The following is a 25172-nucleotide window of genomic DNA, read 5'->3' on the forward strand; positions in this document are numbered from 1 at the left end:
TGTACCAGCTGAACCAGAGCAGGACTAATATCCTTGCGGGTGGGTTTGCTAGTGCTGTTGGGAGGAGTTTAAACTAATTCGGCAGGGGGAGGGGACACTGAATGTTAGCAGATAGGGACACATCATAATACAGTAAAACAATCAAGTCAGAGGGAGTACAGCTACGTTAAGTTTCAAGGGAATAGGGCAAAGCTGGATGGCCTCTAGTTTAAGGCCAGGAGTATTACAGGTAAAAGGGATGAGTTGGGGTGTGGATTGACATGTGGAATTGTGATATAGTAGCCATCACAGAGACATGGTTGAGGGAAGGGCAGGATTGGCAGCTCAACATTCTGGGATATAGAGTCATCAGACAAGACAGGGAAGGGGGTAAAAGAGGAGGAGGCATTGCATTATTAGTTAAGGAGTCAGTTACTGCAGTAAGGAGAGATGATATCTTGGAGGGGTCATCAAATGAGGCTTTGTGGGTAGAGTTTAGGAATAAAAAAGGGGCAGCCACATTGTTAGGTGTTTATTATAGATCCCCAGCTAGTCAGCGGGAAATTGAGGAGCAAATATGTGCACAATTGTGTAGGTGTGTAAAAACAATAACAATAGGGTAATTATATTAAGTGATTTCAACTTTCCCAATATTAATTAGGATAGACACAGTGTTAAGGGCTTTGATTGGGTGGATTTCTTGAAATGTGTACAGGAGAACTTTTTAGGTCAATATGTAGAGGGTCCAACAAGGGACGGCGCAGAGCTGGACCTAATTCTGGGGAATGAAGCCGGACAGGTGGCTGAGGTGGGGGAGCAATTTAGTGACAGCAACCTCAACATGATACAGTTTAAGCTTGTTATAGACAAAGAAATAGACAAGTTGCAAAAAAATGTTTTGGATTAGGGGAGAGCAGACTTTAGTAAAATAAGGCAGGATCTGGCCAAGGTAGACTGGGAACAGCTACTTGTGGGGAAATCTACGGAAGAACAATGGGGGGGGGGTGTTCAAAAAGGAAATGGGGTGGGTACAGGCTCAACATGTTCCCTCTAGGGTGATAGGAAGGAGTAACAAGCCCAAAGAACCATCAATGGCCAGAGATATTCAGGATACGATGAGAAGGAAAAGAGAGGCTTTTAGCAGGTACAAGGGAAGCAAATCAGCGGAGGTATTAGTGGAGTACAGAAAGTGCAGGGTGGAGCTTAAGAAAGCAATTAGGAGAGCAAAGAGGGGATATGAGAAAGCTCTGGCATGTAAAAGTAGGGAAAATCCCAAGATATTCTATAAGTATATCAATGGGAAGAGGATAACCAGGGAAAGAGTAGGGCCCATTAGGGACCAGGGGGGGCAATCTATGGGTGGAGACAGAGGACATCGGTAGAGTGTTGAACGAATACTTCACATCCGTATTCACCCAAGAGAATGAGGATGAAGGTATCGAACTCGGGGAGAGAGACTACGAGGTTCTTGAGCAAATTGATATAGGGAATGACAAGGTATTGGAGGTGTTGGCAGGCTTAAAAGTGGCCAAATCTCCAGGTCCAGAAGACTTGTGTCCCAGACTGCTGAGGGAGGCAAGGGAGGAGATCTCAGGGGTTCTGACCCAAATTTTAAATTCTTCTCTGGCCACGGAGGAAGTGCCAGAGGACTGGAGAACAGCTAATGTGGTTGTGCTATTTAAGAAAGGTTGTAGAGATAAGCCAGCGAACTACACACCAGTGAGTCTCATGTCAATGGTAGGGAAAACTCTGAAGGACAGAATCTACCTCCACTTGGAGAGGCAAGGTTTGATCAGGGATAGCCAGCATGGCTTTGTCAGAGGGAGGGCATGCCTAACAAATTTGATTGAATTTTTTGAGGAAGTGACCAGGTGTGTAGATGAATGAAGGTAGTGCAATTGATGTAGTTTCTATGGATTTCAGCAAAGCCTTTGACAAGGTTCCACATGGGAGACTTATAAAGAAGGCAAATGCACATGGGATACAAGGTAATTTGATAAGGTGGATTCAAAATTGGCTTAGTTGTAGGAGACAGAGGGTGATGACAGAAGGATGCTTTAGTGACTGGAAGCCAGTGTCCAGTGGCGCACCACAGGCATCTGTGCTGGTTCCCCTATTATTCATCATTTATATAAACGACATAGATGACTATGTGGGGGGTAGGATTAGTAAGTTTGTGGATGACATAAAGATTGGCCAGTTGGTTAACAGTGAGGTTGAGCGTCTTGGGCTACAGGAAGATATAGACAGGCTGGTCAAATTGGCAGGTATGTGGCAGATGGAATTTAACCCTGAAAAGTGTGAGGTGATACACTTTGGAAGGAGTAATTTGACAAGGAAGTACTCAATGAACGGCATGACACCAGCAAGTTCTGAGGAACAGAGGGACCTTGGCGTGTGTGTCCATAGATCTCTGAAGGTGGAGGGGCATGTTAGTGGGGTGGTGGAAAAGGCATATGGGACACTTGCCTTTATCAATCGAGGCATAACTTACAAAAGTAGGGAGGTCATTTTGGATTGTATAGAACCTTGATGAGGCCACAGCTGGAGTACTGTGTGCAGTTCTGGTCGCCACATTACAGGAAGGATGTGATTGCACTGGAGGATGTGCAGAGAAGATTTACCAGGATGTTACCTGGGATGAAAGAAGTAAGTTATGAAGAGAGGTTGGATAGACTTGGGTTGTTTTCATTGGAGCAGAGAAGACTGAGGGGCGACCTGATAGAGGTGTACAAGATTATGAGGGGCATGGACAGGGTGGGTAGGGAGCAGCTGTTCCCCTTAGTTGAAGGGTCAGTCACAAGGGGGCATAAGTTCAAGGTGAGGGACAGGAGGTTTAGGGGGGATGTGAGGAAAAACTTTTTTACCCAGAGGGTGGTGACAGTCTGGAATGCGCTGCCTGGGCGGGTGCTGGAGGCGGTTGCCTCACATCCTTTAAAAAGTACCTGGATGAGCACTTGGCACATCATAACATTCAAGGCTATGGGCCAAGTGCTGGTAAATGAGATTAGATAGGTAGGTCAGGTGTTTCTCACGTGTCGGTGCAGACTCGATGGGCAGAAGGGCCTCTTCTGCACTGTGATTCTGTGATCTTATTGAAACATGTAAGATCCTGAGGAGACTCGACAGAATGGATGCTAAAAGGATGTTTCCCCTTATGGAGGAGACTAGAACTACGGGACACAGTTTGAAAATAAGGGGTCTCAAATTTAAGATGAGGCTGAGAAGATTTTTTTTCTCTGAGGGTCACTGGTCTGTGGAACTGTCTGCCCCTGAGAGCAGTTGAAGCTGGGTAATTTTATGGCTAAGCTGGATAAATTATTGACTGATAAGGGAGTCAAAGGGTATATGGGGCAGACAGGAAAGTACACGATCAGATCAGTCATAATCTTACCAAATGGCAGAGCAGGATTGAGCCCGAATGACTTACTCCTGCTTCTAATTTGTATGTCTGTATGTATGTTTATATGTCAGTCAACAAGGGTTTCAGGCACAACCACTGAACTCAAACCATTTTGTTTTTCCATAAAAAATCAATGATTCAGTATTATAGTGTGCAAACTGAACGTGATTTTTGAACACTAAAAGCAACGCAAGATAGTAAAAGACAGGACAAGCATAGCTACTCATTTCTTTTTGTCCAGCGTGTTCATTTGTGAGGTTACAGCACCCTCTAGTGCATTGTGTCAGTACTGTCAAACAGGAGCTGCTTTGAAACATTGGCCTCCTGTAGCTTTTAATTTACGAGGTGTTACTTTCTTTTTATGAAGAATATCAGCTGCTGACATTTCTAATCCATCAGAGACTTATGTTGATAAGAGCCTGTAGGTTTTATTATTTTCACACCAGGTGTTTAATTGCTGATCTGTTTTTGCCTGCCTACTTTTCATCTCTCCTACCTTATGCTAAGGTATGGTTCCACAGGCAAAAAAAAAACCCCCTCTGGTACCTGGCCCTGGTGACTATACTTTTTTGTGAGTCTAGACAGTGAGTGTGGCAAATGAGCAGTTCAACTGTGAGATTCTAACCCAACTTCTCCCACTCTTTAACTTTTCAACAGAAATTCCTTTCCCCTTGACTGGCATACGGCCTATTTCCCAGCCACCTGCCAAAACTATTTGTTGTGTGATGCCTTGTACTTCCACTGTCCCACATCACTTTCAGGGTTTCTGTCCATCTACTGCTAAAGATATGGCAGGAGATCTCGAGAGGCATGTGAAACTTCTACGTCTCCGTTTTTGCTCACTTTTCACTGAGTACAATGTGAGATAAAGTATTTAGGAGTGCATGGGGAAAACAGTTACACGGCCACTGTTGTTATTAGTTTAGGACTGTATGTGGAGTTCACCATAAGGAATTGTAACGTCATTGCAAAGTCTCCTTCTCTGACGGTTTTCTTTGTCAGTATCTTTGTTTTCCCTCTTTGCATTTTTTTTATCGCTATTCCCATTTTCTCACTTTTACCTCCTCTCCTGAGGATCTGGCAATTCCAACACAATTCCACAGGTAATATTTACCCACACATACATCACCAAAACACAAGCAAATTATTCCAGAAAGGCAGGTGGGAAATTTTTCTTAAACTTCCCAGCCTTAAAGATGCTCTTTAAAACCTTCTTCTTTGACTAAGTTTGTCCTAAAGGCTCCTTCCCTGGCTTTTTTTTTTGTCTAATTACACTCCAGTGAAATGTCTTGGGATAACTTACTACATTAAAGGCACAATATCAGTTGTTCTTGTTGTCCATTCACCTGAACTGGATCCAGCAGGGGTTACCGGACAGTGGTTAACAGCAGTAGACCATCTATTGCACTCTTATACTGTCTCTTTTGTTTTATCATCGATCGTCTTTTGTCTCAAGATCCAGTATAACTTCTTGTTATCCATGGGGTAGGGGGTGTAATATCTTTAGAGGCCAGAAAAGAGACAGCGTGCAGCACATGCAGTTCAAAGTACCCAAGAGAAACTAGTTTACGCCGGTTTGATGAGATATACACACATGGCCACAAGGGGAGTGCTGTTGCACTCCTCTCTCCTTAATGAAACAGAAGTCGAAATTCCATACAACATATATACATTTATTGTTTTTAATTTATTTACAAATCCAACTTAACCAGTTTCCTATTCCTAAGAGGTACCTCCTTTCTTTACCCAAACTTCCAGAACTTGCAAAAGGACCTTGACCCATTTGGGCCTGAGTCTGAGGAGGAGTTTTCTCCAACCAAGACTGATTTTGATCTTGACCTTCAGTTGAATTTTCCACTTGATCGGACATGTCAGTCTGATTCTGGCTCAGATCTGAACTGGTTTCAGGCACAAACTGTTTGGAGTAACTATCAGTGCCCTACTCAAATCACAACTATGCAATTCGTAGACTCATTTGATTCTTCCCAGATTCCTTCATGAATCTCTGAAGGTGAAACGTGGGCCAGAATTTTACGGCCCGCGGACAGGTGCGCACCTGACTCAAACGGGCATAAAATCGCACGAGATGACATTAGTTGAACGTCCCAACGTCATTGCGCACTTGCGTGATATTTCACTCAACGGGGCACACGCAGAAGTTGGAAGAGTGCTAAATCCAGTATCACTGTTGGCCACCCATTTGCGATATAGTCTTACACTCTTGCCAATACAGGGTGTCTGAGAGTTGTTCTACCAATGTCATCTGTTGTGACTGGCAACTGAAAACAATAATACATCTTCCCTGCTGGGTCCTGCTTCTGATGGGGATGGTAAGCTAGACACCGCATCAGCAGTACGATGATCTTCCGGCTGTCATGCTGATAAGCAAGTAAAATCAAAGCCCATCTCTCCATCTGGGCTGCAGCTAAAGTGGGTACTGGAGACTGGATTAAAAACAGCCGTCAGCTTTTTGTTAAGTTTCGATCCTGAAACTACAACCATACAAGTATTCGTGAAATCTTCTTGCTCCAAAAATCAAAGACAATGCTTCACATTCTACCTGAGCATAAATTCGCTCACTAGCGCTGAGGCTGCAAAAGGCAAATGCAATCGGTGTCTCCTCACCATTATTTCTCCTCAGTACACGAGAGATCACAGCACCTACTCCAGACGGAGAAGCATCACGAGCCAGCTTAATCCTTTGGACACATTGTAATGTACGAGCATTGTACCATTTACCAATTTACTTCTACACAACTGGAATGCCTTATCACACTCCCAAATTTGGTATCAATTTACTGCAGTAATTTACTAGGCCCAAAAACGATCTGAGCTCAGGGATATTTTGATGGTAAGGTGAATTTTTTTATTGCTTAAACCTTACTCTGGGTTGGACGTAACCTATCTTTGTCGACGCTGTGACCCAAATATTCTACACAGTTTTGAAACGTTTCACATTGTGTGCCTTCGCCCAAACACCTTGCTTTCCCACACGTTAGAGCACCTTATTCACCCTGTCATCATGGGTTTGCCTGTTTGGAGCTGAAATAAGTGTGTCATCCAAACAGCAGACTACTCCCTGAATTCCTTGCAAAATTTGGTTCATTACCTCTTGGAAAATCCCAAGGGCTGAAGAAACACCAAACGGCAGCCTACAGCCAGGATCTTCCCCTCAGCAATTTTGGACGGGGGGGGGAGGTGGTGACGTCAGGAGTGATCCCCAACATCATCCCGGTCCATTTAAATTTTTAGGAACGTGGGCGGACAGCGAAATCAGCCCACCGACCTGTCAATGGCCAATTGAGGCCGTTGACAGGATTATTAAAAGCGACAGGATAATTAAAGCTGGCGGGCAGGCCAGGAGTCCCAGCAGGCTCCAGATTACTGATGAAACTTCATCCACTGGCGGGATGAAGTTTCATGTCCGTATTTTTAAAAATTAATAAAGTTTATGTGTCTATTATTAACATGTCCCATCTCGTGTGATATGAGGGGGACATGTTAATAATTTTTTAAAGTTTCTATTTTTAATGTTTTTGACACTGTCAGTAATCTCGCTGAGACAGCACTTTGACAGATGGGGAATCCCTCCCCCCACTGCACAGGAAGCACATAGCGCTTCCCGTCGGGAGGCCTGCTGGGTGGGCCTTAATTGGCCCGCCCACTCAAAATGGCGGCGGGCCCCGTTTCTGTGGCGGTGTTCGGCCATCCGCCCATCGCCGAGCCGGTGGGGCCCGCACGCCTGCCAAGGGCAAAATTCTGCCCTATGAAACTGAAATAGGCCAAGGCCAGGACTTTACGGCCCCTCCCGCCCAGCAGGATGTTACAGGCCCATCGAACTGAATGGAGATTTAAATAGCTCTCCACATCCACCGGGGGTGGGGGAGGGGGAGACGCTGCGACTGGGCTGTAAAAGCCTGGCCTGTGTGCTTATTAATAGTCAAATATGACTGAGACTCGTTGTCTATCGCAAGTTGCAGACGGGCATTTGTCAGATCTAATTTTGAAAAACATGCTCTCCTGACAACATTATGAAAAGATCTCCATGTTCGGCAAAGGATCAGGTGGATTACATCCCTGTACCTGATTTACAGTTATCTTATAATCCTTACATATTCTTACACAACCATCTGACTTTGGCGCTATCACTATGGGAATAGCCCAATTACTCTGTTCTACTTTAGAGATTTTGTTCTCAGTCTCGAGTGTTTTCAGTTCTTGCTCTACTTTCCCTTTTTTAGCATAGGATACTGGACAAGGCCTGTAGTAAACTGGTCTTGTATTCTTCTGAAACCATAAATTGGCCTTATGTTCTTGAATCGGTTTGTCGGTTTCACCTGTCGTCTTGCGTTGTGAATTTTGCATCTACACAAAATTTGCAGTTTAACTTAAGCGCTGTTAACCAATTCCACCCTAACAAGGCTGGTTTTTCACCCTTCACTACAATGATGGGCAATTTTACACATTGCTCCTTGTATGTGACTGGAACCGACATACTGCCCATTGTGGGGATTATCTCTCCTCCATAATTTTGTAATTCCAAGCATGGTTTCTCCAGTTGATGTGGACTCAGCTTTTCACAGTACCGCGATTCAGGAATCACGCTAACTGATGCCCCCGGGTCGATCTCCATGTTTACCGGAGCTCCGTCCAATGTTACTTGGACTACAAAGCCCTGTGAATTTCCATTGGACATCTTGTGCTTTGGATTATATGGGTCCTCATCGACCTGGTGTTGCTTGACAATCACATGCACTGACTGCCATTTCCTCCAGCCAATGTTTTCTCCGTTTATATTATTTCAACATGCCTTGGCAAGATGACCCTTCCTCCTGCAGCTGTAGCGCTTTGTTTTCAGAAATGGACAATAGCGTGCTCAATGTTGGCCTAAGCACTGGTAACAGGACTTTGTTGTATCACAGCTACCACTAACTGCCTTCGGTGGGGCTGTTGTCTTACTTATTTACTTTAGCAGATGACTGGAAGTTGTTAACTATGACTTCTCTCAAGTCACATTCCATCATGCCCATGGACAATGCTGTTTGGCAAACTATATCAAAAGTTAATTTTGGCAACGTCAGCAATTTATTGCGAATGCATTCACTTTTTGGAGTGTACACAAATCTGTCCTGAAATGTTTCTCTTTAAATTCTCCAGAATTACAATGAATAGAAAGCATTTCCAAAGTCACAATAAAGTCTCCAACTGGGCAACTGATTCCTGGTTCCAAACCAATCGGTTTCAGCAATCCCCAATGGCTTGGGACAGTGTTGCTTACACAAAATATCTGACAGCGCCCTTTCTTTAGGCTTAGCAGGGGCGAGCAAATTCTTGATTGTTTCATATGCTTCTGGGTGGGCTTCCATCAAAATAAATACCCTTTTCCTTACCCCCAAGGTCTGATTAACAGCCGGATTATCAAAAACATCAAGGATATTATTAGCAATCAAAAACAGGTCTAGCCTCTCCACATACACACCGAATGATTCTCCGTCATGACAATACTCTCCCAGTCACCCAATAATACCTGTTGATGCTGCCATCTTCAAAGATCAGCACATCCAAGTGTACAAACAGCCTTCCCACTAAGACTGGATTTTTAATATTATTTCTCAGCAGAAAAAAAATCCACAGCTCGTCAACTGGTTTGCTGAAGCTTTTTTTCCCAACTAAATTTATAGATCTAGCAACATCACAATCCCACTTCATTGTCAGGTCTTAATATCTTCAAAGGATTGAAAAGAGACAGTGAGCAGCACATGGAGTTCAAAGCACTCAACTGAAAAATAGTTTATTCCGGTTTGACTATACATACATACATTCATGATGGCCACAAGAGGGTGCTATTACAGGGGGAAAGGGGGCTGTGGGAGGCATACCCACCCTATGCAGTTTGCTTGATTAGAATTTAAATGTGGGAGCATTGCATCCCTTCTTATTAATTCTATGCTGCCTAAACATGAATTAAATTATTCATATCAGGGATGTCACAATCCTCACAGATCAACTGTTTTCTCTCTGAAACATTGACAACACCTTGTGTTTATATAGTGCCTTTAATGCAGTAAAATTTCCTACAGGAGTGTAAAGCCTGAACTATAAGCTGAAACTGCTATGGATCTAGTTTCCTTCTAACATATCAAAGTGGAATGTGCCAGAAATGGCTCTACAGATTGATCCAATAGCTAAAAGAGAAAGATAAGACTATGTTTCAGAAAACAAATGTCTAATCTACATGTTTTCATGAAATGCATTTTCAGATTTGTCTATCTTTATTTCAAATTTTCCTTTCTTTAAACATCTCCTATTCTAAGAGATCTAACGATTAACATAGAACAAACAGCTTTTTGCCCGCAATTAAGATTAGTAACCCAGGTAAATCTCATCATTCCCTACCTGGTTCCTTTCAGACATTAAGAAATCCAGTTTGGCACCAGGAAGCCCTAGCTCAATAAAGGTCTTCACAAGTCGTAGATCTGCGCTGTTACCTGAAACGAATAGCTTTTCATTAACTAGTTTCAGTGCATGTAGCTGGAGAAGGATAGCCACCAAGTAAATTTCTGCTCCTGATCCCATTCAGTCCTGAGATATCTGCAAGTCTATGGAGCTAGTGTGAGTACGCGCTTGATCTTATATATGCCGTCCATGGACAAAATGGATAACTTGACATTTACCATCAAGGCCCATGTATGACAACTGGCTGCTTGAGTGGGATACTGCAGATTTGTTGACATTAATGTAATTGTACCACAACACGAGACACCAGCTTCGTGAAGAAAAGTGAAGCATTTGTCTCAGGAAACATCATTTCCACTAAGGAAGATGCAACATTTGCTTGATAATACAGAACTTGTATATTGCTGAAAAGGAAGACAGGTTGCCGAAGCTTTTCATCTTGCACTCATCACGACAAATGCAAGAATGCCAAATTTCAAATGATCATAACAATTTGTACAGCTGAAAAGGTGCTGGAAATCAGTGCAAGATGAAAAGCTCCATTTTCATCAAAGACACAACAGGAGGAGTGTTAGAGATTGCAGCATACCTTCAGCTCTGAAGAAGAGTCATAGGGGCTCGAAATGTTAACTCTTGTTTATATCTCCACAGATGCTACCAAACCTGCTGAGCTTTTTTTTCCAGCATTTTCTGTTTTTATATTAGATTTCCAACATCTGCAGTATTTTGCTCTTATATCAAACGTCCAACCTGCTGTTGGGCATGTGCAGCTTACCCCACTTCATGACATTAACGTGCTACAATGTAACCAGAGATCAAGCAGCCAAGGGCAGAGGGAAAGTTGAACAGTTGATCAACTTGGTGACTATTGCATGCCTTGTAAAATTTTAGCCTGTTCTCTTGGAACCAAATATGCATGGTCTGGGGTAAATATGAGGACATTTAGAGGCAGGCATACTATATGACTTGAGCAGCAAGCAGAGATCTCGAGAACACAAGTGTATTATAAAATTTACATAGCTTAAGCATGACTATAAGTAGTCATTTCCGCATCCCCCCCACCCCACACACCCCCGCCCCAACCTCTACCCCCACAGGATATTTTTGTGTGAAAAAGATTGTTTACAATGTTGGCTAACATGGTAGATAGGAAGGGAAGTTGGGTGGTCAGAAATTTAGGAATTAGGGTTTTGAGAGAGAGAGAGAGAGAGAGAGAGGTATGCCTTATGCTTAAGGTGAGCTTGGAGAGGGCATGAAGGAAGATAGGAGAGAAATTACAGTAAGATGCGGGTTCAGGGATAGGGCAGAAAGAGCTTCAGAGGAAGTTTGGTCAGTGAACTAGGAGAAGGGAGGGAAGTGGCAGAAGTGGCTGATTGGATGCTGTCGATCTTAGTGACAAAGAAAGCCCTGAGCACTTGTTACTGTAAGGGAAAATGGAGGAGGCAGGACAAAGGGTTTGCAGTGGAGAAAAGAAGTTAGGGTTATCTCTAGGAATGGTGAGCAATTTTCAATAGTGCTTTATGTGGTTCAGCCAGATCTGGTGGTGTATGATTAAACCAGTTGTTTGCTGTGTCTGTTCAAGTCTGTGGTCTTTACACTTAAGGAAATGGAGATGTGAGTCGTACTGGGGAAGGGGCAGGGTGCGACAGAATAACTGTTTTATTGGGTATTAGGTCCAAGGTGGAGGCAAGGGCATGGTTGAACATTTGGTAGCTGCAGAAATACAGTGGTGATGAATGGAGGGACAAAGGTTAGACAGTCGGATTTTGAAAATGCAGTTGGAAGTGAATCGAGGAGAGCTTTTATTCTGGGGTGGATCCTGAAGGAAGTAGAGTTTGGGGGTGGAAGTGGGATGTGTGTGGAGACTGACACAATTAAGTGTTTAGAGATGGCCTGTGATTGGACAGGCCTGCTATTAATTCTACTCTTTAGTGCTGGGTGAATGGGGGACATTACCCTAAATCTAACTCCACAGTTGTTACCTACCATCCAATCCATGAACACAAATAATCAGGTGGATTCCCTCCTCCAAATTCTCCTCCTCCTCCTCTTCTGGGGTGAAGTAAGGGATATCAGAAGCCAGAAGAGGCAGGTCACTGTACAATACACCATCAAACTTCAGTCCCTTTAGCAGCTCGCCTTTGGCCTGAACGAAACTGCAATAAGAAAGTTATAATTTTGAGATCTGTATGTGTGTAGCATATGTGTTGGCTGGTACAATACCCGTGTCCTTGGCTTTCAGACCTAGTAGCCAGGCCGCTATTTGAACAGGGTAAATAACCTTATACCCTTTAAACATGTCAAAAGGTTTATTTTCAGCAATAAAGTAACATTCCATGTGGGGAAAGGGAGATACCACGGGCTTGATTTTCAGTTTTGGATGGCAAACCCAGCGCCCAGGTAATCTTGAGGTCCTGATCCCACGCCATATCTGTGTCACTCATTCAACATAATTTTCAAATGTAGATGCCCTAATTGGGCCGATGTCAAACTAAGCACACAATTCGTGGTGCCGAGCATTAACAGGCGGTGGGAGCTGCCTGCTGAGCATGATCGGCAAAGCCAGACGGTAGCCATGATGGAGCCTGCTGTTGCCTTGCAGAAGAGGAGTGGACACCACATCGGAGGATCAGCAGCCTCACCAAAGAAGTGACTAAACAGCCAATTGAAAGGTACTGCAGCAAATTTCACACAAAAACCCCTACAGACAAAATATTTAATTGTAAAAAAGCTTAATTTCTCCCTCCACTGAACCCGACAGCTGTGCACCAACATGCAACAGCCTGCTTGGGATTGGTGATTTGTGCTTCAAAAATTGCCTTCTAGCCCTCCCAGGCCTATGAACGGGCAGCTCCACTGTTAAGTGGAGGAACGTGGGTTCCTGGCTCCTGCCTCCCAGCCTTCACTTCGAAAACTCCAATACTTCCCAGAGTCATCAGGGCACTGACACACCATCCAGCGGCGCTATTTTCAAATTTTTCCCACTCCCCTTCTCGCTTCCGTAGGCGATTGAAAATCCTGGCCTAATTTCTAACAAGTCTAATGTGTCAATATTTTCTTTAAGCAGTTTTATTTGGAGGGAGTAAAGAAGAAAGAATGAACTTGCATTTACATAGCATCTTGTCCAACTTTAGCGTTGTACATGCCAAAGTGCTTTACAGCTGTAAAGTGCTTTTGAGGTGTGGCCACGGTGGTAATACAAGAGGCATGGCAGCCAATTTGTGTGCAAGAAGGCCTCACAAACAGCAATTTAACAAAGAACAGATAACCTGTTTGATATTGCTAATTGAGGGATTTACATTGTCCAGGACACTGGGGAGAATTCCACTGCTCTGTTTCAACATAATGCCATGAAATTATTTACATCCACCAGGCCACAGTTCAACACCTCATCCAAAAGAAGAATGCTGGAAACACTCAGGAGGTCAGTCAGCATCTGGAGACAATGATCAAGTTAATGTTTTGAGTGCTCATATTTTTGAAGAAGGATTCATATACCCACCTCTGACGTGACGGTTCTCTCCAAAATGCTAACCGGGCCTGCTGTGTGTCTCCAGTGTTGCTGTTTTTTTTGGAGGGGATGTGGAATGCCGGGGGTAGAAATTCACTTTGATTGGTAGCACAAAGTGGGCGATATTATAATGTCAATTCTACTGACGTCAATGATCTGAATATAAAGCTCGGTGGCTAATGTGCTAATGTTTATTGTTACTACCCCCTGACCTTTGATGAATTGGTTTCTCCAATAGCATTAGGCAATTAAAAGCAGAATGACTAGTACCTCACTGAGTAAAACTAGTGTTTGACGGTCAACCATCAAGGCCATGATGAAAAAGGATTGCTTTTTCTAAAATTCACAGCACTAAATGTAACATTATTGCAAAATTAAATTGAGAAAAGGTGAGATGTAAGTATTTAAATCAGAAATGTAAAGTCAACGTAGACAACTTATTTATAATGTAATTGTGCAACAAGCCTTCATTGGTCCACATACTGTTTGGACCATGGAAACATCACTTCAACTGATCAGACTGTTAACAGCTAAATTGCAGTGTTCTTCCTAGCATGGGACTACTTGAAAAGAGGAAAGGCTTTGCATTCCCCGAGAAAATGCTTTGCTTGATGCACATGAAAATATTGTGAAGTACAAAAGTATGAAAGAAAATACCCATAAGGATCACTTTAAGCAAACAGATATATATTTTTAAAACATTAACATCATAAACAGTGAAATTAGGAGATAGATGGATTGTTCAGGCAATGTGTTTTAGTACTCTGGGATTGTAAGTTGGGTGGAGAGATGTCTGGCTGCACATATGGTGCTGGAGGACAATGAGTTTGGATTATTCAAAACAATTGTCAATACCTGTGTGACAAACTAAGTGGCACATCTAAAGAATGGTTTTGGGAATAACTCAAATTAGACTGCAGAAGCATTTTTTGACAAGGCATTAAACAACATAATTGCTTTTAGATATATAGGGCAAATGGTGCAATTTAGGTCCTCACTTTCATTTGAAGTGGTGTAGCTGTGCTGAGATACTTCGCCTGTAGCTGTTTATTACTTTATCTCACAATCTATGTGCTGCACTCCAATCAAAGGAAAAAGGTCACCTAGCCAATTCGATGAATGCAGAACATTGTTGCTGCATTCTGGGAAGTCCTGACTTTATTCTTGATATGCAGAAAGGGATTGCTTCCACCAGACAATATAGTTGTTGAAGCTTCTTTTCTTAAGAGTCATAATAAATCTGTCTTGATTTTTCCATCAAGCAGATTAGACCATACATATGTTTATATTACTGCACTGAAAATTAATTCCACAGTCTCTTCAGCCGAGGTCCCACTAACACAGTCTTATTGCACTTGGTGGTGTCAGGAGCACTTGCTCACATAGAGTTGTGGAAATCTGGAACATTTCCCACAAAACAGAGATTGGGAGATTTTTGTTAGGCAAAGATATTAAGGGATATGGAATCAAGGCGGGTGGCTAGAGTTAAGATCAGTCAGGATCTAATTGATTAACGGAACAGGTTTAAGTGGCTGAATTAAGTGACCTCTTTTGTTCCCAGGTGGATGGATGGGATATGGACATTTCTGGCAAGGCCAGTATTTGTTGCTCATCTCTAACTGCTTTGAACTAAGTGGTTTGCTACGAAATTTCAGAGGGCAGTTAAGTGTCAACTGCATTGCTGTGGGTCTGGAGTCACATGCAGGCCAGACTGCAGACTGCAGACAGCAGATTTCCTTCCCTAAAGGATACTAGTGAACCAGGTAGGTTGTACAATAATTGGCGATAGTTTCATGGTCACCATTACTGAGACTAACTTTCAATTCCAGATTTTTTAAAATCCCACCAGCTGTCATGTTGGAATAAAGCCCATGTTCCTGTAGCATAAGCCTAGGCCTCTGGTTACTAGTCTGCTGATATTACCAGTACACCACCATCTCTCCCATGTTGCACTATGCAGTGATAAGACACAATTGCATGCCCTAATGATTCCCTGTGTACACTGTTCCTGATCCCAGTCTTGCACCTTCAGTCCTCGTGCGTAAGAAACACTGTGCTCATTGGCTGCATTCTGTCCTGGGGCTTCTAGCTGACATTAGGACAGGGCAATCGTCCTTTTTAAAAATAAGATCCTCACCCAGTTTATTTTCCCCCCTCCTTTGTTGTAAGTAAGTTCACATTAGGATACAGTTCCTTAGGACCACAGCAACCCTCCTGTACCTTACCCAGCCTGACCACTCTATACTCCTTGTGTGCTCCTCCACAGTGATTACTGACCAGCCAGCTTACAATGTGTAGCAAGGCTTAATCTTGTTCCAGTCATGCAGGGACATTCAGAATAGTTTTTCTGTTTCTTACCATTAGTAGTATTATTTTGGTCAGCTCTGACTGCTATCCTAATGCCCCAGTAGTGATCAGCTAACCGAGCTCTAACAAGGAACCTAAGTCTGGCCTCTGCCCTGGATGTCTCCGTGCCATGCTGGGCAGTGCCGTTACCCCCTAAGCCCAAGTGCTGAGACACAGACTAAGAAAGCTTATGAATGAGTATCTTTTTGTAACTTTACCTCACCATTCTCTCGTTGGCTTCTGCATCAGCACCCTGTGAATTAGCTGAGACGACTCCAAAAGAGCCGATGGGTTGCCTGGTAATGGGAGACGCCAATTGCTTTGAAGGAAAGGCAACCGGAGAATCCCTGAGCATGGAAGAAAATGGCAGACACGTAGCTGTGCAAGAAACAGAAAGATTCACCACCTCAACCATGTTCTTCTTCTCAAACACCATGCCTGAGCTACCCGTTCCAGAAGAAGTTCCACCATCAACCAGAGGTGGAAGTTCACCGTTGCTGTTCCCAGCCGACAGTTTTTCACCCTCATCTTGTAACAGGATAGAACTATCAGAATGCTGGTCCATTTTAATTCCAGTTTCTAGTTTTCCTTTGTGTAGGCAGGGTACATCTTCATGATACATTCCGTCTGTCAAAGGGACGTCACTGTACGCAGCTGTGCTCAGTTCCAGAGGTTCTGTTGACGGGTCGGGTTGTGCAGTCAATTTGTACATTTCATCACCACTGTTCAGAACATATTCAGCATTTGGCAACTTGTCACCAAATGATCCATATTGGTCATTCTGCTGCTCATCAGAAAGAGGATGTTGTAAACATCTAATCTCTTCTGTGTGACTGTCAGGGTCAGAAATATTAACATCTGTATCCAATAATCTATTAAGATCCACTTTCTTACACACAAGCTCTTTAACAGTGTCATTTGTTGAATCGTTAAGGCCATCGGCATTGAATACATTCGCATGATGATGGTTATCACTATTCACTTCAGAGGAAAACCACTGATCTATCGCTGGAATGGCAATCTTTTCAGCAGACCCTGTCTTGCTGCCACTGCTCAGCACTGAATCTTCTAAACTGTCTTGCAGGATCTCTTCATCTGTAGGGGAAGCAAAGTCACCACTGCCATCTCTTTGAACTGACTGTGTCTGACATTTCCCTTCCTCTGACTTTTCTGAGAGATGCCCACTAACCCATTGTTTTTTACCAACAGTTTGATGCTGCGCTAAAGATTCGGGAGTTTCACCTGTTTGATCTGAGCTACTGATCTGCGGGGCTGAGACTGATTTAGTCAATTTGCTGAGTTCCACCTCCTCTTCATCCTCGAAAGGCAATGAACTGATTGAAGTCAAAGAAGCCTGAATTCCACTTGGCAGACTGGTGCCACTTTCAGTCTGACCACCCTCCAGCGAGTTCCTATGCATTGCTTGTGCTCTGACTATTTGCTGAACAAGGTCGCGGTCACTAGATAAATCCAGAGGTCTACGCATCTCTGACCAAGCCACTGAACTGGGTTCACTCTCTATTCCAGAATCAGATATTAATGAAAGAGATCGTTTCATGACCCCAGATATAACGGGATAGTCAGCACACTCAATTCTTTTTCGTATAGGTTCGTGCTCAACAGATTCACTGTCCACATGCTCAGAGTTAACAAGAGAATGCGACAAGTCCAGACCCAGTTCGCTGAATTCCTCTCTCTCACTTATTTCACAGCTGTTGGAGGCTGATGATTCATTGGCATTTGTTACACTTGGAGAGCAAACTACTAACACTGGCTCACCACAATAAGGATCCTTGATGCTGGGTTTTACCTCAATATACATCAAGCCTGAAGTTGACTTAGACTTTTTCATTGATGTTGCATCATTAGGTTCCGGGGCAGATTCTTGCTGCTCAGAATTCAGTGACTTTTCATTCAATCTGAGTGACTCAGTATGATTTTCATAGATTGTAGAGAGCTCCCCTTGACACTGCCCAACAAACCTTTCTACATCTGAGCTCCGAACACTTTTGACTTCATTCTCAGTGAATTCATCATATTCTTGGCTGGCAAAAGCAGCCAAATCCACAGAGTTGTACATCATTTCCAAGGAAACGGTCTCATTCAGTGTCCGTATCCCAGATGTCCTTGCTGCAAGCATCTTCAAGGCCTCAGAAGTCAAACCACTATCTTGTATTTGCTGGTACCCTTTCACACCGACTGGTAAGCTTCCAAATTCGGAAATGCGAGTCTCGAACACATGATTCAGCTTAGATCCGATCTCCTTGTTAGATGTGCCACTCTCAAACCCGTCGTTAGCTTTGAAGGGAAAAACAAATAATTTACAATAAAGCTCAAAAATACCACCCGCTAAGAGAATATTCAACCATCTCAGGCCAAGTTTGTGGATGCAGCATAAACCAATTATTTTCCAATTAGCACTCTGAAGGAAACAACTGGGATGTCCAGTGTGTAATGTTAAAGTAAAGGTGTCACAATGGTGCGCTAAGGGTTTGGTTTAAATAAAGCATACTGTTGCGGGAAGTTTACTCTGCACCTTAAAAGTAATATTTTACAAGTTCAAGATTAGGATGTTGGGTATAGAAGGGAAGTAACAAATAAGTTTTATTTGAAAGCAGGATTTGAAAGTAGCTGCCAGGGGAGACTGGGGAAAATGGGGCAGATAGCCAGTCCCAAGCTAAAGAAGATACCCTAAAGTCAAGGGGAGTGGAACAGGAGAAAATCCCAAGAAGAACTTCTAGTCAAAGGGAAGGACAGGAACCTGGAACAGGTCCTGTGAAATGAAATTAAGAGTGAGGGGCAGGGAGAAAGGCTTCAAGCTTCAGGTTTATAGTAAGAACAGCTAGCAAGAGGCAAGAAGGTCCAAAGAGACAACTGAAGATCTGTAACTTTTCGTTATGGCCACGTGAAGCAGTGGTGTACTGTTGATGGCTATGTCAGTGTGAAAGAGTGTATAGAAGGCAGCTTGAATGCGTGTGACCAAAGGGAGAGGAACATTGGAAGGAGAGTTCAAAACCCTGGAGGTGATCCATTGCAGGAGGCATCTGAGAGAAAGCATTGGTTTGGGAGAAGATTCCAAAGCAAGTTCTTGGTGAGTGGAGACCGGAAACCTTTGTGTCAAAGACTGAGTGCAGTGAGACCGGTTGGTTCATGGTGGGATAAGCGTCGGGGGGGAGAGTTGATAAGAGAACCATAGTAGCTGGTTGAAGTGGCATCTGTCACTTGGGGCAGCATCTTCGGCTTGGCGAGCAAGGGCGGGGCCTGCTCACCGAGGCATAAAATGACGCAGGGTGACGTTGGGCATGCGTCCCGATGTCACAGTGCATCGTTTAGATTTTCGGTTTGGCAAGCACGCAGCCAAGCCAGCTGCATGCCTGCCGAACTGTCAATGGCCTATTAAGGCCTGATAGAAAGCAATTAAGGCAATCAGTTGAGCTGCCCGTCCAACCTTAAGGTTGGCGAGCAGGTGAAGAGCCCAGGCGGCCTTCACATTTTTCATGGAACCTCATCCACGGGTGGGATGAGGTTTCACGAATGATTTAAAATTTTCAGAAAATGTTTTATTAAAATTAATGCACATGTCCCAGTTCATGTGACAGTTTCACATGAGGGGACATGTCATAAAAAATGTTACAACACTTTATTAGACTGTTTAAACTTAAAACTAATCATCCTGACTCAGGCAGCCCCCGCACCCCCCAACCCATACAGGGAGTGCTCAGCGCTTCCGGGCGCTTGTCACGCTAGGGGAGCCTTAATTGGACCTCCCATGTGAAATGGCGGTGCCCAGCCAATTGGGGACGCCGATCAGCTCAGTGCCCACCCCCACACAACCGTCCCCCCCATCCACCAACAGGGAGAAAATTCTCCTCTTGGTTGCAGAATGTGCTGTGTCTGACCATGGATTGCTTTACATGGACTGTGTACTTACTATTAACATTAGAGTATGAGATAGTTTTTGTAACTTGTATTATCCTTACAAATCTGTATATATCTGTAAAAGTTACTTGTGGGTGAAGGAGTATTGTAATATAGTTCATCTTTTCTTGTTTATAAATGTTTTATTCTTTTGTTAAATGTTCATTAGCTGACTCTGGTGACTGTTCAACAGCCCCTCTTCATGTATCTAAATAAACAAATAAAAGTTAGGATCTATCAAGCTGGGTTCCACCAGGCTTGTCCAGTGATAATATCAGCTAGGGGTAACACAGTAGGGGCTCTTACAGGATTTGAAATGCAGACAGCGGGTGATTGGATGTACAATAATAATTGGTTCGGGATTATCATTATAAGGTGGAATTGGAAATCCTTGAACATTGGTGGGATCTGTGAATCCTTTTACATGTACTAGGCATTGGAATTGGAGTTGCTGTGAGGTATATTATACTAGTTGGAATTCAAAATGGCTTTGGAAGTTGCTAAGGCTTTTTTATAGGTGGAAAATGTAACTCTGGCTGGTTTACAGAAATTAACCAAGAGTAAGCTAATGGAATTAGTGGATAAGTTGGAGTCAGAATTACCTGAGGGGGCAAAGAAACAGACATGATTGAGATAATAACACAGCATTTAAAATTGGAAGGGATAATAGAGAGACCAAGATCTCCATGGGGTGAGTCAATTAAGTTAGCTAAGATCCAGTTGTGATAGAAGCAAATTGAAAATGAAAAGGAACTGAAAAAACTTGAATTGGGGGCAAAAGAAAAAGAAAAGGAAAGAGAAAGGGAGGAAAAGGAAAGAGGAAGGGAGTTAAGGAAGGTGGAACTGGAATTTCAGGCAAGAGAGAAGGAACAATAAAGGGAATACCAGCTTAAAAGGCTGGGCTTTAAAAAAGAGATCTCAGATGCTGAGGAAGATTCTGATGATGAAAAAACGTTCAACCCAAAGCCTAGTGGTGAGATGCTTAAGTTTGTGCAAGCTCTCCCAAAGACTGAGGAAAGGGATGTAGAGGTATTTTTTCACTTCATTTGAAAAGGTAGCTAGGCAAATTAACTAGCCAAAAGGAACCTGGACATTACTTTTACAGAGTAGGTCGGTAGGTAGAGCTCATGATGTTTATGCTTCACTGTCAGAAGAGGTATTGGAGGATTACGATGCAGTAGAAAAAGCTATTCTGAGTGTATACGAGTTAGTCCCTGAGGCATACAGACAAATTTCAGAATATAAGTGTAAGAGTTATGCAGGGACTTCTATTAGTAAAACCAAAGGTCAGCAGAATTACCTAGGTGAACCTTGTACACCATAAGGGCCGATATTAGCAGATCTCCAGAAAGACCTTGGGGATCATAAGGGATGAACTGGTTAGGAAACAGAAGGGGGATAAGGATAAACAGATGAGGGTGAAGACAAACAGTGCCAGGGACTGGAGACATCTGCTTATCATATGATTATGTACTGACAAGATTAGAATTTGAATAATGCAATGCGTACATGACTAGTTGTGTATAAAAAAGATGGTTTTCCTGTAATTGGTAGAGTACTATTTTAGCTAGTCTAAGGCAGACATTCCTTGTGTTCACTTGAATAAAACGATCGTTAAGTTGTATCTGTAGTCAATTCTTAGAAGGCACCACGACATCTTGCGTAGTCAGCAGGATATTCATCTCGAACTATCGGAGAGGCGCTGCAAAATGGGTGAGTATAATTTAGTTACTATTCACAGTTAGTGCAGCAATCTAACCCGGTGATGGTCCAGTTGAGTATCAAAGAATCTACAGAAGAACTCAGTACAGGGAGTGCTGAGAAAAGGGAGGTTGCTAGGAAAGGGCCAAATCCACACCATTGGTATCCGCACAGGGGCTGAAAGGTAGCTAAATTCGCGCTGGTGGTATCCATGGAGGGGCTGAAAGGTTGCTAAATTTGTGCTTGTGGTATCTGCGCAAATTGAAGACTGTGCCAGTGGCATCTGCACAGAGTACGAACAAATAAATAAAATGCAGTCAGGGTAGGAGATAAATGAGTTGAACTAAGTCACAAGAGCTGTTTGTGCTGGAGAGGGAGAGAGAGAGGGGGGGTACCCCTAGGGGGGTTAATGAGCAGTGACAGGCAGGAGCAGAGGAAATGTGAGCTTCAGTCGGTTTGATTGTCCCTGTAGATGGAGCTTCCAAGATCCATTTATTTACCCTCATCTGCAACTTAATCTTTGTTTAGAGTGTGAAAGCTTTAAGTCATTAAATTCAATGTTATAATAACGTATCTTTATATATCTGTGTGCATGTGTGCAATAAAGTGTTTGTGTATGAGCTTAATGTGTCTTCTGCCCTAAATTGTCATTTGTGTGTGGAGTTCAGCACTTTAGAGTCAAAAGCCTCACGTTAGATTAAAGGGAAAGTATACTCAAACATTCCAATGTTTTGAGTATAAGGTTCAAGTTGACATTTTCGGCAAAATCGCAATTCCAATTGTGAAGATAAAACAGGGTTTTGCTTTGTTGAGATGAACCTTCCGTTGTTAAAAAATGCCTGAAATTCAAAAGGATTCTAGGAAAACCAAAAGCCATAAACACATAGTCTAGGTGGTTTCTATAGATAAAAAGGGATTTCTTTTGAAGAGATGAATTAAATAAGAAAGGAAATCTGCAACCCAACAGCACTATTATGTGAATTTGGGACAATCTTGAGATGTGAAAAGTGCAGTGTAATTTAGCAGGTTACTTTTGAATAACTAGGATGCTATCCAAGACATGTTGATGAATATGTGGGACTTTTAATCTGGATACAAATTTATATACATGAGAAAGTGGTTGTTTTAATTTTGATAGTGTAAATTACAGTTCTTACAAAGTTTTAAAAAGTGAGGTTTGGTTCCCTCTAAAGTCCTCAAAAGGGAATTTTTATTTTAAAGGGTTTGACAACAATTGATACTAATTCAATTGCTGCAAGCTTTTTGTATTTGTAAGTTTATTCCCAAAATATAAAGTTAAACTCAAAACCTTGACAAAGTTTGGCAGAAATCCAGTTTTTGGTAGAGTTAATGAATCTGGCTGGGATAATACTAAAATGAAAAAAAAAGGTTTGACACAATCTAGTGGGTTACTTTTGAGAAAATAAAATGTTGTTGGAGGAGAAGGTAAGGAAGTAAAACATGTTAATGCCTGGAATCAAATAGAATTGTTTGATTTCTGTTTTAAAACGTTCTAAGACTACTTTATTGGACTGTAAAGTCTCTCCAGACAACCTGAAAGAGTTGGTAGCTTGCATGTGTAAAATGGTATGAGGGGATGATTAAGGGTAGGAGATAGAGTTAGGGTAAGAGGACATAAAATACAACTGTATAAGAGAACTGAATTTAATAATCTGGCCATCACCTGAGACATTGGAACCGCACAGGGAGAGAGCAGCAAACGTCTAGAGACTGAGGTTGTTGTTGCCATGGAATGGTTAATATGGCATGGTAAGGAAACATTTTAAATGATCAAGACATTAGAGAAACTGACCTCAAGAGAATCTTAGGATGATCATGGTCAGAGGGAATAAAAAAAAAACTTAAAGGTAAAGTATAAGGAATCTGTAGTTGAGGCAATTGAAGGGTAAGGAGAAAAATTGCTGAAGAACAATTTACCACAAGTAATACAGGTAAAGGGATAGCTGGAAAAAGGCTAAATAGATGTATTACTGATTATATTAATATGCCTGCGAGCTACAAAACATAGGACCAATGGATTAACACCATGATCGCATGCAGAGTTAAGTGGCTCCCAGAGAGAACTGCCACTGGAAGTGAAAGTATTGAGCCATTGAAAGACAGGACAAGAAGGTGCATGGTAGAGTTGTGTAGACAGCTTAAGAAATTGAGGTCCAAGGTGAGGCAGTAGCGGGAGATAGTGGACCAGGAAAGAAGTAGGGGGGGGATTGTTGGCGGCCCTCCCGAGACATGCCAAAATTGAGAGATAAGGTAATGGTGAAGGTGATGCCTGAGAAACCAGGTTTTTCTCCCAAGTGGATAGGACTTTATGAGATAATAACGATTAGCGACTTTTGCGTCTGTGTGGATATGAAAGGAAAGAGGCGCTGGAAGCACTGGTCGCAATTGAAGCATGTTACTAACTGATCTTATTTTACAGAACTAATCTCGACCGATCGATGACAACCGGGATGGTTATTTGTTTAATTTACAGAATGTTAACTACCACACCAATACTCATGGGATTGGTAATCCTAACAGAGGGAATGGGAAATACTGCCTGACAAACACCACAGACGGGACTATGGTATACCACAAGCAATGCAGAGTGCAACACCCAACATGGGACACTTGTGGTCTGGATGACAATAATAGATGAACGCAGGCACAGGATGATAATAGATGGACGTGGGGAATTTATCCCAAGGAAAGGATTGTTACATCCATTTCACCACCTTTCACGACAACAGGACAATCGGTCCCATCAGATGCATTTAAAACCCCACAAACCATGCCAACTGACCCACCTTATCTGACATTAAGCCCAGGACCGGAAAATGGACATGTGCTGATTAATGATAATAAGATCTTGTATGAAAATGTACACCATGAGCTGGTACCTGTGGCCCTATACATTTCCGACATAACTCTGTCCCGATGGTGCTCAACTCATACTCAAGCATTGTATAAGGTCTTAATGGGTCAGTTTGTGATAGAAGCAGCTCAGTTCAATGGTGGAACATAGCCAATGGCCCAGGGAAAGAAGCAGCTGAAGTGCAGCCTGGTAAATGGTGTCACTACAGTTCTTAAAATAGGAACCTTGATCGTTAATTTCATCGACCTAGCTACTGTGGACCAAACAGTCCGAACCTTAAGCTCATAGCTTAAGAAAATTTTAGAAAAGGGGCAAGGGATCCAAGACAGTCAACCAGGCACAGACCAAGACTCGACATGCATAGTTCAGAGATTGACTACTGTGCTGGAGGATCATGCGGGAATTATTAACAAATTAATTGGAATGGATAAGTACATCTCGGATGATTCAAATAGGAACAATGTCTGTAGTACCTATGGATCATGGGTGCTCGAGCGAACACGAGAAAATTTGAGACAAATTCATGAGGATCTGGTCCCTTTATGGGTAACAAATGCACATCTTTTTACCCTTTTACAACACAATCACAATTTGACTAGTTGCCAACTCAGGGGCTTAACACATGTGTAAGGAAATGATGCCGAGTGTATAATGGATAATCACATGTTGATAGGCATTGTCTTGTTGATACCCGTTATACCCAAGTCAAAACCCAGCAGAGTGTTATATAGGGTAGAGAACATAGGGGTAACCAAGGGGAATCATTGGGCTGAATCTTCAGCTCGGCAAGCGGGGGCGGGGCCCGCTCGCTGAGGCATAAAATGACGCGGGGTGATGTTGGACTGACTTGGCTGCGCGCCCGCCGAACTGTCAAAGGCCTGTTAATGCCATTAATGAACTAATTAAGTCTATTGAGAAAGCTGTCGACCCAACCTTAAGGTTGGCAGGCAGGCGACAAGCCCACGGGCGGGATGAAGTTTCAT

General features: G+C 42.8%; 1 protein-coding gene across 2 annotated transcripts in view; it reads right to left on the minus strand.

The window, feature by feature from the left end:
• The window catches only part of LOC121279235 (protein FAM135B-like), a 454418-nt gene that overhangs the window by 61067 nt on the left and 368179 nt on the right, over window positions 1-25172 (minus strand). For both annotated transcript variants that reach the window (XM_041190288.1, XM_041190289.1), the window contains exons 13-15: window positions 15914-17993; window positions 11825-11994; window positions 9779-9870 (exon numbers count right to left, since the gene is read on the minus strand). In XM_041190288.1, the coding sequence (XP_041046222.1) occupies window positions 9779-9870; window positions 11825-11994; window positions 15914-17993 (2342 nt within the window). The remainder of the gene's footprint in view (window positions 1-9778; window positions 9871-11824; window positions 11995-15913; window positions 17994-25172) is intronic.

Source organism: Carcharodon carcharias, chromosome 6, assembly GCF_017639515.1.
Source record: "Carcharodon carcharias isolate sCarCar2 chromosome 6, sCarCar2.pri, whole genome shotgun sequence".
NCBI classification, from domain to species: Eukaryota; Metazoa; Chordata; class Chondrichthyes; order Lamniformes; family Lamnidae; genus Carcharodon; species Carcharodon carcharias.